General features: G+C 42.9%; 2 protein-coding genes and 2 long non-coding RNA genes across 5 annotated transcripts; 1 reads left to right on the forward strand and 3 right to left on the reverse strand.

Annotated features, from left to right (window-relative positions):
* Positions 1 to 1,022: 1,022 nt before the first annotated feature.
* LOC134467122 (uncharacterized) lies at positions 1,023 to 2,905 on the reverse strand. Its single transcript, XR_010038452.1, has 5 exons — positions 2,824 to 2,905; positions 2,296 to 2,374; positions 2,082 to 2,191; positions 1,710 to 1,814; positions 1,023 to 1,111 (listed from the first exon to the last, which is right to left on the reverse strand). It is a non-coding gene; the product is annotated as an uncharacterized LOC134467122 (long non-coding RNA).
* Positions 2,906 to 2,908: 3 nt separating this feature from the next.
* Positions 2,909 to 6,584, reverse strand: LOC134467123 (uncharacterized). The gene is made up of 3 exons (XR_010038453.1): positions 6,460 to 6,584; positions 3,123 to 3,192; positions 2,909 to 2,926 (listed from the first exon to the last, which is right to left on the reverse strand). It is a non-coding gene; the product is annotated as an uncharacterized LOC134467123 (long non-coding RNA).
* Positions 6,585 to 7,277: 693 nt separating this feature from the next.
* On the forward strand, positions 7,278 to 8,833 carry LOC134467125 (uncharacterized). Of its 2 annotated transcripts, XM_063221043.1 has the most exons (3): positions 7,278 to 7,635; positions 8,188 to 8,421; positions 8,647 to 8,833. In XM_063221043.1, exons 1-3 carry the CDS (start codon positions 7,289 to 7,291, stop codon positions 8,831 to 8,833), a joined length of 768 nt encoding a protein of 255 aa, XP_063077113.1. In that variant the 5' UTR covers positions 7,278 to 7,288. The 2 variants fall into 2 exon arrangements, with proteins under 2 accessions (XP_063077113.1, XP_063077114.1); XM_063221044.1 differs by having other exon boundaries at positions 8,188 to 8,757.
* A 22-nt stretch (positions 8,834 to 8,855) lies between these two features.
* On the reverse strand, positions 8,856 to 13,523 carry LOC134467124 (uncharacterized). The gene is made up of 12 exons (XM_063221041.1): positions 13,086 to 13,523; positions 12,521 to 12,659; positions 11,828 to 12,053; positions 11,597 to 11,723; positions 11,200 to 11,498; positions 11,008 to 11,098; positions 10,639 to 10,755; positions 10,457 to 10,526; positions 10,113 to 10,370; positions 9,815 to 9,986; positions 9,385 to 9,533; positions 8,856 to 9,096 (listed from the first exon to the last, which is right to left on the reverse strand). Exons 1-12 carry the CDS (start codon positions 13,482 to 13,484, stop codon positions 8,894 to 8,896), a joined length of 2,250 nt encoding a protein of 749 aa, XP_063077111.1. The 5' UTR covers positions 13,485 to 13,523; the 3' UTR covers positions 8,856 to 8,893.
* Positions 13,524 to 19,825: the final 6,302 nt, after the last annotated feature.

Genomic DNA, 19,825 nt, shown 5'->3' on the forward strand with positions numbered 1-19,825 from the left:
ACTTTGTATATTCACATCATTATAGGCTGCACTGTGATGGGGCTTTAGCATGCATGATGTGAATTTATTGATAAAATGAAAATGATTTTTTAAAAAACGCTTTTAATATCACACCAAACAATGTACACACACTTTGACAAGAACCATGCAACTACACACATACCCTGCAAACAATATACTATATATGCAGTGATGTACACAGCACTCAGGTCACAAATGTACAACTAGGAAACATTTCATTGCCGACAAGTTAAGTTTGGGCAGGCTGTCATCATGCTTTAGCGTACGTATCGCACGCTAGTGCATGGTGCGACGCATTTTGAATTCAAAGCGTGCTCCTCAACGCAACGGTAAAGCGCTTTCATGCACTTTTGACTAGTGACGAGGTTTGCGCAGTTTTCCCGCCGTGTCGGCGATTTTGTTTTGTCACAGCGCATTTCTATTACTAAACGCAAATATGTTTTGCTGTGCCCTAACCAAAACCACCCCTAAACCTAACCTGTCAGTGAAGTAATGTTTCTGCTGCTTTACTTTTGCCAAGAACAGCGAGATTAGGCGAACTTCTACCTAAATTGTGCCTAAACCAAAACCATCCCTAAACCTAACCTGTCACAGGGCGTTGTGGAGCACGACTTAACTTGAAAATGCGTATTGGACACACGCGATAGTGAGTTCAAATCAGCGTGTCATAGATACGCTTAGCCTATGCATGATGTTTGGGAAGGGCACAATTCATAAAACTCAGAAACATACAATGCTTTTTCAAAAAAGGGTTCTATGTTCCCCGCTGCATCCAAGTAGACTGCTGCCACATTGCTAAGAGCAGGTTGTTGTTACATCTCTGACGTTTAAGGATAGTTTTAGTCAGGGCACATACAAAAATGGATTTTAGTAAAAGTTGTCAATTCATAGTAAATATGTGGTAAATATGAAAGTAAGAGGAAAAATACTACAGGTACTGCCTTTTAATACAGACTATACAGGTATGTACAACATTATAAACATTGCTGTTGATTTCATGTCGCCAATCATGCCAGCAGGGTCTACTGAAGGTCTCTGGTCACTGCGTCCTCGTCATACTGCAACAGGCACTCAGTCTCACTTCTGGGAGCTGTAGAAACAACAAATAAATTAATACTTCACCATGCACCTCATATTGACATAGCAAATATATCAATAAGCAAGTCATATTGAGCCCAACAGGGATAATCTCCTATTTCAGTCTTCTATGGTCTCATGCACTATGTCTCCCTGCCAGGATATGTAGGATGTAAGAAAATAAATCAAAACATAGCAATGCACAGCATTGAGAACTTATCTATAAAGTAGCACAAGTCATATTGCCAATGTAGGCCAGGGGTGGGGAACCTATGTCTTGAGGGCCGTTTGCGACCCTTGAGGCCGTTTTATCTGGTCCCCGATATAATTTTAATGTTATTCAGCTTCACATAAAATATGACATATTTTGTAAAGGAACCTTAGAAAATACATTTGCAATACAATTAAGTTATATTCAGGGAAGCTGAAGAAGGTGGTGTTTGTTTAAATGTGGCTGCCTTCAATATAGGTCTAAAGTGAAGGGGAAAATCCTGGTTTGTGTTCATAGTACGGCCCTTGGAGAACTTTTACGGCCCCTCGGGTGAATTTGAATTGGCCCTTCGAATGAGAAAGGTTCCCCACCACTGACGTAGGCTATAGGTTAAGCTTACCCTCTTTCACTCTTCTGTGGTGAGACTGTGCCCATTTTGGGTTGACCTCCACACGCGTCTGTAGCACAGCACACAGGATTGCAGGACACAGCATCCTGCAGGACACTACAAAAAAAAAAAACAAGGGGAATGAATAAATTACCTGACCAGTTATTAAACAAATGAAAATTGATGTGCCAGAGCTGTGGTAAAAGTAACCTTGGGTCCAAATCATCTAGGCCTAGGGTGTGTGTGTGTGTGTGTGTGTGTGTGTGTGTGTGTGTGTGTGTGTGTGTGTGTGTGTGTGTGTGTGTGTGTGGTAAATCCAGTGTTCACATTATTCAGATATGAGAATTAATTAATTCATTCATTTTAACTGACATTAGTACATACCCATATCAGTGCCATTTCACCCTGCCAAGACACTGGACCTGGGTCTATTGGAGCTCTCTGCTCAGGGTGTCCTCGTTATACTGCAGCAGGCACTGTTGTTTCTATAGTTCCTAGAAGCGAGACAAATAAATAAATACTTTGCCATGCACCTCATATTGACATAGCAAATATGTCAATAAGCAAGACCTATTGAGCCCAACAGGGATAATCTTACACTATATCAGTTTTCTGTGGTCTCTTGTAAGATTGGCCCATCACCATTCTGCAGGACACTACCGTCTCCCTGCCAGGATCTGTAGGATGTAAGAAAATAAATCAAAACATAGCAATGCACAGCATTGATTACTTATCTATAAAGTAGCACAAGTCATATTGACAATGTAGGCCAGGGGTGGGGAACCTATGTCTCTAGGGCCGTTTGCGACCATTGAGGCAGTTTTATCTGGCCCCCCGATATAATTTTAATGCTATTCAGCTTCACATGAAATATGACATATTTTGTAAAGGAATCTTAGAAAATACATTTGCAATACAATTAAGTTATATTCAGGGAACCTGAAGAAGGTGGCGTTTGTTTAAATGTGGCTGCCTTCAATATAGGCCTAAAGTGAAAGGGAAAATCCTGGTTTGTTTTCATAGTACGGCCCTTGGAGGACTTTTACGGCCCCTCGGATGAATTTGAAGCGGCCCTTCGAATGAGAAACGTTCCCCGACCCTGACGTAGGCTATAGGTTAAGCTTACCCTCTTTCACTCTTCTGTGGTGAGACTGTGCCCATTTTGGGTTGACCTCCACACGCGTCTGTAGCACAGCACACAGGATTGCAGGACAGCATCCTGCAGGACACTTCAAAAAACAAGGGGAACGAATAAATGACCTGTCCAGTTCTATAAAAAAGAATACCCTGAAAAAGAACACCCTGTTGTTTCTACAGCTCCTAGAAGCGAGACAAATAAATTAAATATTTTGCCATGCACCTCATATTGACATAGCAAATGTATCAATGAGCAAGTCATATTGGTCACAAAGAAGTTAATCTTACATTCTTTCAGTCTTCTATGGCGAGTTAGGCCTTCAGGTGACTCGTCTTCGCCATATTATGAGACAGCAGCCTGTGAAAACATGGTAAATAGAATAACCCATTAACCTTGGGTCCTAATATAATACATGGACATAAACTAGCCTACATTATTTAGACAAGGTCAGTAGACCTCCACGTGAAACAATAAGAAAAAGTGACCATACATAATTTCAATTTCTTGAAGAGGCCATCTACACTTATTTGTGCAACAAGTGCTGTTTTGAGGACCCATACTTTTAAAGGACAGGTTGCCTACTGTTGCAAATGGCAGGGTATTTCACATTGATTTCGGGGTGGCGTGCTCAACTTGGCCACTCTGGTCGATATTGAGCTCGCGCTGATACATTGGACTCGCGTTACTGAGAGCTGCCGCCAGAACTAGTTCTACTCACGGTTAGCTTTCATAATATAGAACGCAACAAGGAAGAATCGGTCGGTTTGGTGAAAGGGCAATGCGTTTCAAGGGATGTTAGCTACTCGATACATAGTAGTGACGCTACGACCAAGCTACTAGAGAATGTAATTAAACTAGTCGCTTCGCTACTGCCCAGCACTGAAAACCAACATACCCAGACGGCACACCAGTCTTTCCAACGTCGCCTAGATGCATTTTTGCCGCTGTAAAATACATTGGCAAGGCGTCTAAGCGTTAGTTCATCAGCGAAATGCCGGGCAGACGTGAAAAATTAGCAGTGCCCTAGTTGATGAGCTAACGCAATAGCATGCTAGCCTTTGTCTATCTTTAGGCAGGGGAAAGGCAACTGAGAACGAGCAATGTCAAACAATTTACCATCAACAAGTATAGTTAACATATTCACTGTTTCACCACAGCATTTTGTCATTACGATGCTCGCAAGTCATCAGAATTTCCTAGCGTACAGCAGCAACTAGTGTAGTCACATTGAGGGGACTTGAGCTACCAGCTATGTAAAGCGGCTGTGCCATAACTTAGCAATGGCGGATCTGTGTTCAGAGGAGCTATTCAATCGCTCTTGAGTACTGAAACTTTAACACTAGAACTACCAGGATTTTTCTGCCTACCTAGAAGTACCAGAGAGGGGTCATTTGACCCGGTGGCTTTTACCTAATACACTAATCACTCATTTTGTTATGGTAATGAGGCTGTTAGGGGCCGTGTGTGGGGTGAGGGGGTCACACCTTAGTGTGCTAACAGCCAAGACAAAGAGGGACAGACAGCTTCTTCCCAAGGGCTGTCAGCCTCCAAAATCACCACAGGTAAATAGCAACTTGCATGAAGATATCAGCAATAAAGACAGATAGCACAGTTTGGCGGACAGTTTGTTACCGTTTTTCTCCATTGGTTTGGCTCATTTCTTGAAACTGATATGTCATTCTCAAAACATGGACAAATCCCAAAACTAATTTGCAGTTCCTCACAACAGAATGGCATTTATCATTGCTTTCATCAAATTTCAAATGCTTTTGTACATGTCTCAATCATTTAGTACATCATTGCAAATGGCTATGTACAAGTATCCTACAGTTAACACAATCAGCTTACATTTAGTAGAATTTTCAACTGAATGTACCTTGCTGATCTATCCCAATTGGTTGATTCTCAGTGTAATGGTTGTCCTGAAAACATGTCAGCACATTTTCTTCATATAAGTCATCAATGAACGAACGTGTGAATGTCCCATGTGATCATGACGAATCATATGACTGCAACCAGATAATGGTTGAATTACAGTTTTTCTCGATTGTTTTGGCTCATTTCTTGAAACTGAGATGACATTCCTATAACCATTGGGTCATTTGGCCAAACATTCTTACACTTCTGCACAACAGTTCAGATAACTAGCAAAATGTCATATACCTCCCAAAACACCTCATTCTTGCATTAGCACTAAACCGTCTGACATATAAATAGTCAGTACCATCAAAATGGCATAGATCCTTCTCAATTGCTTTGGCTCATTTGCATTCATTTACTCCTTCTGTCAAAATAAACTGGATGGTTCAGCATAACATGGATCCTCATCACTCGCTCATATCACCACAAAAACAGTTTACCCATGTGTCAAAACTAAATTTCTTCCCCACATATATCATCAGTACCCTCAAAATACATTGTCCCTTTGCCATTGTGTAAGCACTGCCAGTAAAAATGGTTAGGTGTTTTATCTACGTTCAGCTAACAGATTTCGACTATGTATAAAAATGAAAAAGTGAGTGAAACTATTGAAGTTTGACAACACAGATAATTTACCAAGGACATTTATCAGTAACTTTCTTTACTGTAAATTCATATACAGAAAGTAATGCCCATATATCACAGGTTTCTCATGGGTTTGGCTCATTTCTCAAAACAGAGATAACATGGACAAATGCCAAAGCAACTAGCAATTGTTCAAAACAGAATGTCGTTTGAAAAAATGTCATGAAATTAGCCAAATAACATGGAAACTGTAGTATACACGGTTGTAAAATTATTTTCTACTAACTAGTAAAGTTGCAATACCATCTGACCTGTTGAACACTGTCATGAATTTACTATGTAATGAAATTCTTAAAATATGATGTCCTTGACAGTTTTGGGAACTACGTAGACCACTTTGCATATGATGACTTACACAGTGAAATAATGCTGACGTGTTTTGGAGAGGGCAACCATTAGACTGAGAATTGTCTAATTCGTTTAGATAAGCAAGGTGAATTTATTTGGAAAATGTGCTGAATGCTGAATGTGTCAACTGAAGGATATTTGTACATATCCATCTGCAGAGATGTACTAAACATTTGAGACATGTACAAAGCATTTGATATCTGATGAAAGCAATGAAAAATGCCATTCTGTTTTGGGAAATTTCAAGTTGGTTTGGGGATTTGTCCGTGTTGTTTCGAGAAATTAGCCAAACCAATCGAGAAAAACTGTAACGTGTGAATCTCCCATGCCATGTGACCATAACGACTCATGTGAATGCAACCTGGCAATTGTTAGATGGATAAATACCAGTGCATGTGGACTACTGCTTCATTTCCCTCAAAAATGTTGTGGTGAAAGAAGCTTCTCTCCAAGGAACGAAGATGCAGAGATACAGCACTCAACAGGCATTGGAAATGATCCACACACACACACACACACACTCACACTCACACTCTGTGTCTCAAGTGACAGCTGTGAGCTGCTAACAGCCACATTTCCACAACAAAAGGAGTGTCCGCAGGGGGTCCAAAGGGTCAAATGACCCCCTTGTGGGGCTTTTAGGTAAAAAGGTCAATTGACCCCTCCGTGGTAGTTCTAGTGTTAAACCACAGTTGAGTAAAATGTACTTACATGTATATGAAGCCCATTTTCCGTTGGTATGTGAGGAACTTTCCCCCCATATCGCCAAGAAACTTGTAAACCACACAGACAACGCGTGGTTCTGTTCAATCAGGAAGGTGCTGTTGACCGCGGCTGATGGCTACTTTGTGGATTGTGTGTGGAATTCGCATTGTGCCAATTCGTTTTACTGCCACCTAAAGGCTTGGTGTAGAACTAATTTAACCAGAGACGGTCTATTTTCAACTAACTTGAACAATCCTTGCTTTAGTTCAGAATACCATTTAAAAACCAGAGTGGCCAAGCACATTGATGTTTTTCCTCAAAAGCAGCTGAGGAACCTTTTTGATTCGAAGGGTCACTTCAAAATGTATGTCCAAGAAAGATCATTCAGATGATTCTATTTTGATAGCCTATTCTGTAGGTTCATTTAAATGTTTATAGCACAGATCGAATTGTTTGATCAACTTAATTTCTGAGCTTATAGTATCATAATAAAATGTACTGGCAGCAAAGCTGTGGCTAGTAGAAATGTTTAATGCAGGGGTGGGGAACCTTTTTCATTCGAGGGGCCACTTCAAATTCCTACCATGGTCATAAAATCCGCCGGGGGCCGTACTATGAACACAAATCAGGATTTCCCCATAAAATGTAGGCCTATATAGACACCTTTAGGCCTATATAGACATATAGACATCTTTAAAGGTAGACACCTTTAAAACAGTCCCCACCTTTTCTAGGTCCCCTGAATATAGGCTAACTTAAAGAGCAACATTCAGGTTAAAGACTACTGTGGACGAATGAATAGTAACATAGTGTAAACGTATGGTTCGGTTGATTAATGTCACAAAAATACGCTATAAAAAGTGCTTTTGGAGAAAATTGTATAAGATTACGCTCTTGGTCGAAAAAAATCCCCTTGGCGACTGTGACGTGGCCTCAGGGGAACGTTGATATTAAAACACGTTCTAAGCTGAGAGAATACTGGAAAAATATGGAGGAGTACGAGGAAGAGTTTGGAGGTTTTGTGCAGTACGACGGACCTGTGGCGTACAACTACGAGCCAATAAGACGAGAAAGGGGGCAGAGCCAGACGCCGGGGCCGGTCATGGGAAGGATAAATGGTCACAGGAGAGAGATGGAGATGTGGAGCATCGAAAACCAGTGGAGAGTGGAGCAGGTGTCCTGGTAAGTGACCGTAGCCTAGGCCTACGCCTTTTAAGCCCCTGTATATATATTTTTTTTCTTTAAAAAATATATATATACACGTATAGGCTAATGATAGCCTACATTTAAGCCAACAACAGTCTTCTAGTAGGCTATGTGGCGCGATTGCACAACCTAAATGCCAGAAATATCAGCTGGCCTATCTACTAGCTGGCACGCCCCCGATAAGGATCATTCCTGAACAGATTCATTGTGATGATGTTTTTAACAACTAACAAGTTCTACATGAGGACTGAAATCGTGGCTTTAGGTTTTGTTGTGTTTACTGTTGTGGACTTCGTGATCGGTGAAGTAAAAAAAAAAAAAACGCCGTCGTCTGGTAACCTGCTTTAGGTCTAATCTGCGCAATAACAGAAGCACAATGCGTTGTAAGCTACTTGACGTCAAATTATCCCTTCTTCCGCCCCCCACAATATTTCAATTCTACCTTCTCCAATGATTATGTTGGTCCACAAACGACTTACGGTAGACCTAACACATTGAGTTAATGTCCTATGCACATTTATTTGACAGGTGCCTTTGTACCCAGTGCGAGTCCATGACCTCGGCGTTGGAGAGCGTGTGTTGCAGGGAGATAGAGGAATATCGCGCTCTTCTCGAGAAGCTCCCAGAGGACATTACCAGAGACATTACCTGCCTGACGCGTCGTCCTGGTTTCCAGGGTGTGTGCCTGGACCCTTATGTGCTGGCGGTGGCATATTTGGCATTCAAACAAGAACATGGTCCTCTCCAAACCACCAAACCAGAGTATGTTTCCATCAAAGCATTTCACAGATAATGTTTCTATAGACTAATAACACATATCCACTTACACCAACATCTTTGTGGCACTGATGCTGATTGACTGATGCATACAGGAGTTTACCATGTCCTTAAGTTGTGTAGCAAAAGTCATTGTAACTGTCAACTTTAATTGTAATGAATACCATGAAATTGCAATAGTAAGATGAAAATTGTAATTTCCCACCCTAGGCAATATCGATACACAGCATACCGACAGATTGTCCGCTGGGCATATGGCACTTTGGGTCGACAGATACGAAAACCTATTCCGGCATGCGTTGTGGCTGCAATAAGGAGGCATTACCCAGAGGAAGGAGGGACCTATAAAGGTTTTGAATGGGCTGATCATGGGGAGGATTCTTTTTCTTTTAAATAAAATAAAGACATTCACATGCACAAACGGTTTCAGTAGTTTTACATTTATTGTATTTGGAGTCTACACTTGAGATGTGCCGCTAGTGCTGAAGCGTGAGTGCCGTTGAATATGTTGTCCGACTGCTTCATCCTTGGCAATCTTCTGGAGAGAAGAGGTGAGGGGAGGTGGTGCAGTGGAACCCAGAAGAGCACTTCTGTCTTGGAGGGCCTGTGGTGAATTTGTATACCCCTCCTCCAGGGATGTCATCAGTTGTGAAGCGTAACCTTCAGAAGAATAAAGAATAACATGAATACAATACAATGTATTATAATTGTTCACATACACAATTTACTCTATAAATTTAGTGTATTAATTTTTCAATGTATAAAGTCTAGTGATAGTGGTTGAGTATTTCAAAGCATCAGGAAGATTGAAAGCGTTTCTTAAGATCAAGAGATACAGTGTTCATGTTCAGAGGATGTGGTCGTTCAAGGTGACTGTGGCTCTTAGAATTTTTTATTTTCAATTCGGATTACTGTATAGACATTGGAACCCCAAATGTATCTACTCACCATAGGATGCTTTTTCCACGATTGGACGGACCACCCAGCCACCTTTCTTGAATCGAGGGTACCGGACTGCGTAGCGTGCCTCTCCAGTACTGGTCCGTGCCACATCTCTGCCACTATTGCAGTTAAAGTGCAGTGCTGCCAACAGAAGTCTGAAAAGTACATTTGGTACACAAAACGGATATGCTCAGTCTAATGCAACTGCAAATAAAAGAACAAGGTGAACGTTGTCAGTTCAGACAGGCGTAAGGCATGCACGAGAGGGAGTCACATGATACCAAAACTCGTTAGTTATCATTTTATTCCCTTTGGTGACCCATATGTTGGGAAACACTGGCGTAAGGCAATGCTTAAATGGCATATTTATTTTTCAGTGGTGTGTGATACTGTCCCTGCATTAGCTTTAGACATATTTGATGTCATCATTGCATACCTGCTAAACATGCCCAGATAGGAGAAGCCAGTATGTTTTGGCGCAAAGCGTAGGATGAGGGAGTGATATGCCTCCAGAGAGTAGGTCTGGTGCTGGGGTGACAATTTTCTCACATCCTTCAGCAGGGCTTTTTTGGCTGCAATGCTCTCCAGCTTCACAGCAGCAGCAGATCCTGTTCAAAACACATGTACACACAGACAGTGCAGATTTTCAATAATCATCTGAAGAAATGTTTGCAACAATTTAATTGCATATTGAATTAACACAAGTAAGTCAACAAAAAGTGTTGTGAGTTTACCTGGTTCCAGCCACTCCTTGTCACGTGCCTCCCCTTCCAATTGCGGATGGGCACAGCTAGGAAAGGCAGGCGTTTCATGATGATGAATGTCCTGCACATGGTGGATCATGCTGGTCCATTTCGCCTCCATCACATCCGGATCTCCTGAAGGGGTGGAAGCAGCCGTCCAGTAGAGGTGATTAATTATCGCGGGCCTCCAAAGGCTTAGGTCCTCGCACCCCCTCTCCTTTGCGCCAGCATCCAGTGCTTTCTGAACACCTTTTCCAAAGCAGAAACACAAACTATTAGTAAATGTGAACTCATACCTTTACACCTGACCAGAACTAGCAATATCACATACTTACTTTTTCCGATATGCCAAATGTCAAAAAAATGGCTTGTTTCTGCCATCTGCTCCCGGACCCATTTGGCCACCTTACAATAGGAAAGCAAATCAGTGTAAATTACTTGACTGAAACTGTACATTTGAGTGTATTGAGATGTGCTCCAGAAGGGCAAGTTATGGTCAGGCTTTCCGAGCATGTACCTGTCGATTTCTGTCCGTGATCAAAGTGGAGACTTGCATGTTTTGCTCTTTCAGAGACTGGATGCTCCTCTTCAACCCCTCTAGCTCACACCATGAGCTGCTAGGGACTTCTGAACTCTGGAAAACCAGATGAAAACGGGAACATTAAGGTTACGCCGAATCAAAACCAAATGAAAACACGTTTTGGTTCCCATTTAAAGTCATTAAGATATTGATTAATGTCTTATTGTAATTAATCACTTAAATCATTTTTAGTGCCTATACACGTGTAGAAGTAAGAAAATAAGGTTAAGAACCACTGATCTACATGATAATGTATGTACAGAAACAAAAAAACACCTCATTTTTAAGTCTGTGACATGAACGTACCTGGACGAGTTGTACATCCAACACCTTATTGACTCGGTCTTCAATCAATGTGTAGCTGCCATACTTTGCACAGTGTCCAGGGGAGTCCGATCTAAAAATATCAAAAAACGGTTGAACTCATAAGTTAGTCCTAAAACATTTTTCCTTGTTCTTCATCAAGGACATACATACAACATGCATATAACTACCTACCGGCAATCACCTGAGAGGACCAGTCCACCATCAAGCTCTTTGAGCTCTCTGATGATCTCCTTTTTCTCCTCCTCCCAGGCAGTTATAATTGTTGGGATCGTGTAGAGGCGTTGATGCCGAAAAAACGTGGGGGCGCTAATGCATTGCAGTCCAAACAACTTAAGCATCCTTATGGTCTGGGTAGCCATGCAGCCAGTAAAATGGATGGCGCCACTAAGTGTAAGGTTGAAGGCAGGCATGTTTCGGTGTAGCATACGTTGGTTTTGCCAGTTTTGCTGATGGCCACAGTTTCCACATGACTGAGAAGAAGGGTAGTATATTAGCACGACTATAAACCTGAACATTTTTGCATTCACAAGTTAGAACTGAGCTTCTCATCATTCAACTAAGATCTTACCTGCTGAACTTTTATGTATGTCCCTTGCTGGAATATTATGCGCCCCTGGCTTTCTTCACCACATGCCGGACACGTGCTGAACAATGACAGGAGCTGCTCCTTCCCAACAATGAACTTGTCAGTATCACTGATTAAAAGCGAAAGAGAACACATGGTCATTCTATGTCTATGACAATGACATTGTGACAGGCTCAATATGAAAAGTTCCTGTAACAAAGGAAAGCTACATACTCGTCATTGGTACACTGAGATTCCAGCTGCGCTTCCTCCTCCTCCTCAGACGACTCACTCAGCATGTCTTCATCAGGATTCCACGACACATCCCCAGACTTGTCCATAGCATCTGATAATTCATCTTCACTGTGTTCCGGACTGACCAGTGGTGTTGACCGCCATCCATCAGATTCTGTCTGGGTTTCCACACTGACCATCTGAGGCTTCAACACTACCTGCACATCTGAGAAAAAGAACTTCATTCAACACGGATGAAACAACCAACTTCATTAAAACTACAATCTGTAGCATTTCAGGCAAATCTTCAGTCAGCATCAGTTATGGTTTCATAAATACATGTGTCACACATTGCGTCTCATCATTACAAGATTGCCACATTTTTGTACATTCACATTGCATGCAATTCATGCATGGGCAGGAATTACTGTTCTGCCCTGCGTATGGTGTTGGGTTTTCAAAACTTTTCAGTATGTGGTTAGACACTGCCATCTAGTGACATTTACAAGCACATTCTCAAATTATCAGTTCAGCTCGTTTCCTTAGTGATGATAAACTTCCTGTGATACATCCAAAATAAACACCAGGAGACTTCACCGCCGTCTCCAATGTGGCTCATTGTTTTTAGAAACTTTAGATCAATGTGAAGGGTTCTACAGCTGAGGGCAGAAGAATTACTATGAATCACTTTACCTATTGAACGATGGGTGCGTCTAATGTCACACTGTGTTTCGCGGTGGACTACTAGCTCCGATTCCACATCATCGACAGGCTCTGCGTCTCCAGTAGGACAGGTGTCATCCTCGTTGGCTACTACATTTTCTTCTAAGGCCTAAAAGTACAAAATGTCATAAAATAAACTTCAGAAGAGCTTCGAGATAGAAGACAGTCCGCAAATGTAGTTACGTGTATGTGTAAACAAAGCAAGGCGTTCTGGAGGATGGCAGACTACTTTTGTGTGACATATAGTCCACTGACAGTTTCAATGTCAGCAAGATTTTCATCATAGGGGAAAGGGCAAAGCGCGTGTAAAACCACCGAAGCATTTACTAGAAAGTGTTCGACTACCGTTTAGTAACACGGGCGGGAAGCTTATAGCCTCGCGACTTCACATTTCGAATCACTGGAACATAGCAAGCTATAAGCTACCGTATCCAGTTTCTGTCAATAAACTGACAGTAATTCATTTCATCAGACAGTTACAAGTGACTAAAGAGTAGAGATTAAGTATACACATAAATATTATGGCAGGACTTACAGCGGCGATGATCTCTCTTTTCCTTCGTGCAGCATCACTCCTCCTTGCCTGACCAGAGCTGGAGCTAGCTTCCCCACCAGTAGCTCTGGGGTCATTTGCCAGACAAGCCGATGAATGGAGGGAGGGAACGGCCTCTTTACACAGTCTCACAGCCACTTTTTTACGAAATCCCATGAGGTGCTCCATCACGTCCCCTTTCTCATAGTCGTCTGTAGTGAAATGTTGCTCACAGATGACTGTGTGAGCTGTAACAGAAGCTGCAGAGAAGTTCGCTCTCTTCATCTGTACAAAACGGACCCACGCTCGGAAATTTTTGCTTTTCCTGCTCGGAAAGCCATGAAGACGATGTCCAGTGACATTCGAGTTGGCACATCCAGCGCAAACACAAATGTTGACCATGGTCGAATCGCAAAACGTCGATAAAAATCTCTCACTGAAAACACTGCTAACTGACTACAATTGACTGACAACTACCACGAGCTAAACCAAAACAATAGGCGTTCCCCTGATGCTACGTCACAGAACGCGCCGCCCCAGAGGAAATTGAAAATTTCAAAATTGGAAATTGAAACCTGAAATTGGCAAACCTTTCCCTATATTTCGTGCTGACTGGTGGTGTGAATGTCTCAATCCCCTCGTAGTATGTTTTGTTACGCTATTTTGACCTAATTATGTTCAAATTAGGCAACAAAATTAACCTGAATGTTGCTCTTTAATTGCATTGGAAATGTAATTTCTAAGATTCCTGTGAAGTTGCAAAACATTATAATGATATCAGGGGCCGGATAAAACGGCCTCAAGGGCCCTCGAGACATAGGTTCCCTACCCCTGGTTTAATGGTTAGTGATTCTGAAAAAAACCACTGGGCAGCGTGAAAAAACATAGCCTACACACACACAGACACACACACACACACACATTTTAGTAAAAGGCCAAAAAATGCCCTAGGGCCCCCAACAATCCCGTTGCCTAGGGACCCCAAAATCCTAGAAACAGGCCTGCCGACCCCCCACTCCCTCCCACCCACCTGACCTCACCCCACCCCACCCCACTTGAAATTGACTGGGGCAGCTCCCGACCTGATCACTGGCATTTACATATTAAAGGCTCTTCAAAGAAGGGGATGGGAGGGGGGCATGGGGGAGCCGCAAATGCTGTGGCTTGAGGTATGAGGCAATTTAAGGTGCAAAACTCATCCACAAATTCCTCTTTTCATGCAGTGATTGCCTAAAATCAATTCTGTAGCTTACTGGGAGCCAATGCAGCGATCTTAAAATTGGAGTAATGTGGTCAAACTTCCTTGTCTTTGTAAGAACCCTTGCAGCTGCATTTTGTACCAGTTGAAGCTGTTTAATGGTCTTATTTGGGAGGCCAGTAAACAGACTGTTACAGTAATCGACTTTACTAGAAATGAAGGCATGTATTAGCTTCTCCAGATCATGTTTAGACATCAGGCCCCAAAATTTAGAGACGTTTTTTATGTGATAAAATGCAGACTTAGTAATAGCTTTCATGTGACTGTTGAAATTTAGGTCACTGTCAATGAGGACCCCAAGATTTTTAACTGTTTCCCTTGGTTTCAGTCCCTTCGTTTCAAGGATAGTAGCAATCTTTTGTCTCTCCTCTCTTTTCCCAAATATAATTACTTCAGTTTTTTCTGTGTTCAGCTGGAGGAAATTGTGAGACATCCATTTGTTAATTTGGTCCATGCAATGATAGAGTGATTCAAGGGGGGTGTAGTCATTGGGGGACATAGATAAGTAGAGCTGGGTATCATCCGCATAGCTATGGTAATTTATGGAGTTATTCTCGATAATGTGTCCCAGTGGCAACATATACAGATTGAACAGTAGTGGTCCCAGAATGGAGCCCTGGGGGACCCCACAATCCAGAGACATTGGTGATGAAGTATGTCTTCCAATGGCGACAAAAAAACTTCTTTGTTGTAAGTACGATTTTAACCAGTCGATCACTATGCCCGTAAAGCCAACCCAGTGTTCCAGTCTATGTAGTAGTATAGAATGATTAACTGTGTCGAAAGCAGCACTTAAATCAAGTAGTACCAAGACGGATGATTTGCCAGCATCAGAATTCAATCTTATGTCATTCATAACTTTGATAAGAGCTGTTTCAGTGCTGTGGTAGGCACGGAAACCAGATTGAAACTTATCAAAATAGCTATTAGACATTAAAAAGGCAGTTAATTGGTTAAAAACAATTTTCTCTATTATTTTACCCATAAATGGTAGATTGGATATGGGCCTATAGTTGTTTAGTACCTGTGCATCCAGGTTGTTCTTTTTCAGTAAGGGTTTCACAACTGCTTCTTTCAGACAGCCTGGGAATATGCCTGTTTGTAGTGAGGTGTTGATGATGCATATGTTCCCCAGGCTGTGGACCAATGACAAAGACACGGTTGGCTTCATTCCTATGGAGCCAGTCAGGGTCCCGGGGCCCATGCACCGCCCAGTGAGACAATACCCTTTGACAAGAGAGGCTGAAAAACGTGCGAAAGCCGTTGTGGAGCAATTGGAGGCGCAGACTGTGATATGCAAATGTGTCTCGCCAACCAACTCCCCAATGTGGCCAGTGCCAAAGCCTGATGGGTCATGGCGACTAACAATGGATTGCACTGCCTTGAACAAGGTTACAACAGCCAGACATGCGATCGTTGCTAACCCAACCACTTTGTTGTCACAGCTCACCCCAGACCTGGCAGTATTTTCTGCCCTTGATGTCAGTAATGGTTTCTACTCTGTTCCCATTGATAAAAGAGATCAACTTCGATTTGCATTCACATGTGATGGCCAACAATTTACTTTCTTGAGGTTGCCTCAAGGCTATGTGGACTCCCCCACAATTTTCCACCAGGCATTAGCACATGTGTTGGCACAAGTGTTGGCTGCTCTCCCTTCCTCCTCTGTGATCCTTGAATATTGTGATGACATTCTTCTGGGAAGCACTTCCCCAGAGGAGCATAGGTTTGTCCTAACACAGTTGTGTGAAGTTTTACAGGAAAACGGTCTGCTGTTAAATGCAAAAAAGGCGCAATGTGCAGTACCAGATGTTATCTACATGGGACAAAAGATTGGACATTCGGGCAGACAGATCATCCCTGAAAGAGTTCAAGCAATCCTTGCTCTCCCACGTCCCACCAGCATTACAGGAGTAAGGGAGGTCATGGGTATGTTCAACTACATTCGATTACACATTCCTGACTTTTCTGACATATCTCGCCCTCTTGTTAATCTCATGAAGGGAGGTTTACCAGGAAATGCTAAAATTGAATGGACTGCAGAAGATGACGAGTCATTTGTGTTACTGAAACAGGCCACTGCTTCCTCCCCTGCGCTAGCGCATCCGGACCCCAGTCAGCCATTTCATCTGTGGGCGTAGCCGTCAAACACACAGTACTCATCAGTCTTGTGCCAACTCTCAGTCCAGGGCAAAAAGCCCTTCAGACCAATAGGTTACTTCTCATGCAAAACACCCTCAGCACTGCAGGGACAGCCTGAATGTGTTCAAACACTGGACTGTTTTGATTGGGCATTAAAAACCTCTGAGGCCTACACAGGATTTGCTCCAGTCATGTTACATACACAACATCGATTTGTTAAACTACTGAGTGAAAGTACAATCAAGACAGTCTCCCCACAGAGAAGGGGAAGATGGGAAACAAGTTTGTTTGATCCTCGCATTACAGTCAGCACAGATGATGCCGTGCTCTTCAAAAACGCCTTGTCCCCAACTGATAGCGAACCACATGACTGTAACCATGCAATGCTAGACATTGCAGAAGCTTTTGTTGGGTCTGAACCAATCTCTACAAGAAGAGACCTATTTGTTGACGGTAGTTCATTCATGAGAGATGGCATGAGATTGACTGGGTGGGCTGCTGTTGGTGACGGAAAGATTTTGCGATCGGGAGCACTGGATAATGGAGGTGGTGGCCCTCACCAATGCATTAGACATTGCTGTACAATCTGAAATACCAACTAATATTTACACTGACAGTGCTTATGCTTTCCATTCAACACACACGTGGGGGCCCGTGTGGAAGAGCCGTAATTTCACCACAGCTGCAGGGGCCCCAATTGCCCAAAAGGTAAAAATGATTAAGCTATTTGACACCTTAACACACTTAACACCCCTTAAGTGCTCGGTGATCAAAGTCACAGGCCATAGCTTTCAGACCAGAGATGCATTGACAAAAGGTAATGATCTCGCAGACAAGGCCACAAAGGCTGCTGCAGATCATAAAGGGGGACAAGGAAATGCTATGGGCAATACACAACAGGTAGCAGCACTTTCTCTTGGCAATACACAGGAAATAGCAGCTTTTTCATGTACTGAATTGATCGAGTAGCAAGAGATACAAAAGTCCTATCCAACTACTAATGATTACCTTTATTTATCACAGTTGCTAGGTTACGGGGACGCTGCGCGTTGCACGCCACTCCGTGTCCTTGTTTTTATTTGAGTTTTTCATACTACTAGTTTTTCACTACAACTATTTTGCTCTTTATTTTAATTTACTCAATTTAGTGTATAGTTAGTGTCTATATTTTGGGTATTCATCCCTTGTTTTATTTGTCGTTACTCTTGTTTTATTTGTTTTATTTCACCGTGGCAAGTTGACCTGGCTTTCGGTGAGGTCTGCGCTGCACTGCGCTGTGCCGTGCCACTGTCACTCTGCTTGCAATTGAAAGCCTTTGCTTAGATCTATGGGTGGACTGAAGTATACGAGTGACCAACTTCAACATCTGTCATCCTTCAAAGTCCCCATCAGTGCGAATGTGCATGAACTTTGCCGAGATGCAGGGATTGTAAAGAGGAAGCGCTATCTGCACCGCGGGAGGCGCCGCTCCCAAAGACTGTCCGATCATGAAATCATCAACTGTCTCTCTCCGACTACGAAGTCCCTGTTGGTGCGCGCTGGCCCGGAGGCCTCGCAAAGCAACTGTGAGTCCAGTTCCTGGAGGGATGATGAGATCCGCTCTCCTGATCCAGTGACCGGTGCGCCATGGTCTACAGTGGCTGAGGTCTGTTTGGAGAGGTCTCACCTCTCCGATGCCTTCTCTCCCCCTGCCAGTGGTCTGGCCAACACTGACCATCCGTTCGTCTCGTCCTGGACTGCTCCTGCCGACCATCATGGCAGAAATTCAGAGACTGTGTCTGTCCCTTCCGTCGACTTGTCTTCGTCTGCTACTGCTGGCCAGCAACTGGGGTGTAACGACGCGGAGACTGTGTCCCCTACTTCCATCGTCACGTCTGCGATTGCTCCTGTTGGCCAATGTCTAATGTCCAGAGGAGTGTTTCATCAGTCTCTTCCCGTCCAGCATCTGGATGGTGGTGGTGCAGATGTGCCTGCTCATGTGACTATCTCATCTCCGACGGCCGAGTCACGGTCCACTGGAGCGTTTCATTCTGATCCGTTGACAATTACGGATTCACGTGTGTTTTCGAAGCTGAACCGTGAAATGCGCCACCACCACCCTGGCATTCCACATCATCGGACTAAATGCAACAACAGAGTCTCTCGTAATTCGCTTGCTCGTTCTGTAAATGTGGACAATTTATGTACTGTAAAACTTTCGGGGCCCTCTTCTAATCTTGGGTCTGCCACACTCTCGTCCTTTGCTCTTTTAAATGTTCGGTCCCTCAACAACAAAGGTTGCTGCAGCTATTTGCATCTTTTGAATGTCTGGCTGTAAAGTTCACTGGGAGCCAACCTTTCACTGCATGAAAAGAGGGATTTGCGGATGAGTTTTGCACCTTAAACTGCTTCATACCTTAAGCCACAGCATTTGCGGCTCCCCCATGCCCCCCTCCCCTCCCCTTCTTAGGAAAGCCTTTAATATGTAAATACCAGTGATCAGGTCGAGAGCTGCCACAGTCATTTGGGGTAGGGTGAGGTGGGGTGAGGAGGGAGGGAGTGGGGGAGAGCAAGCCTGTTTCTAGGATTTTGGGGGCCCTAGGCAAGGGGATTGTAGGTGGGCCCAGGGAATGTTGTGGCCTTGTACAAAACGGTGCAAGCACATCAATATCCATAGGCCCTATAGCCTGCACACAAGGCCCACATTTTCATAACTACACTTCTTCTACACAGAGGATGGAGTGTTTCTGGCTTGTAACAGCATTTCCATGGAGATTGCATTGTCATTCTAAATAATTGTCACTAGTTCTAGGTTGTTTAACTGCATTAGCACATGTCAACACCAGTGCACCCCCTCCAGACTACCATTTCCCATCAAATTCTGACCTTACCGTACAGGAGTACCCACAATTCTTCCAGTAGGTCATGAGGTTTACTGAAACTTACTCAAAAGTGAATAAGCACCAGGTGACATCCTTATACACAGTCAACATTAAAATGTAGTGTTGACAATGAAAGAGCACAACAAATAATTCATGTCAACGACTTTATTTAAAAAACAGTAGAATTTGTGCGTTCTTTAAAAGTAAATCAGCACAGTATTAAGTTCAGACATTAATACAGTCAATTGTCATTCATGAAAGAGAAGACTATATATCACAATACATTGTAATACATGTTAAAATACAGTAGAGGAACTTCATTGATCCCCAAGGGGAAATTGAGGTGTCGAGTAGCTTACATAAAAACACATAATGTCCACATGGACATTTCGAGAAACATGTAATACAGGTAATAGTCAGGGAGAGAAGAAAATAAAGACTACAGAAAGATAGAAATAAAAATGAAAAAGGCAAATGTGCAA

Source organism: Engraulis encrasicolus, chromosome 17, assembly GCF_034702125.1.
Source record: "Engraulis encrasicolus isolate BLACKSEA-1 chromosome 17, IST_EnEncr_1.0, whole genome shotgun sequence".
In the NCBI taxonomy this organism is placed as follows: Eukaryota; Metazoa; Chordata; class Actinopteri; order Clupeiformes; family Engraulidae; genus Engraulis; species Engraulis encrasicolus.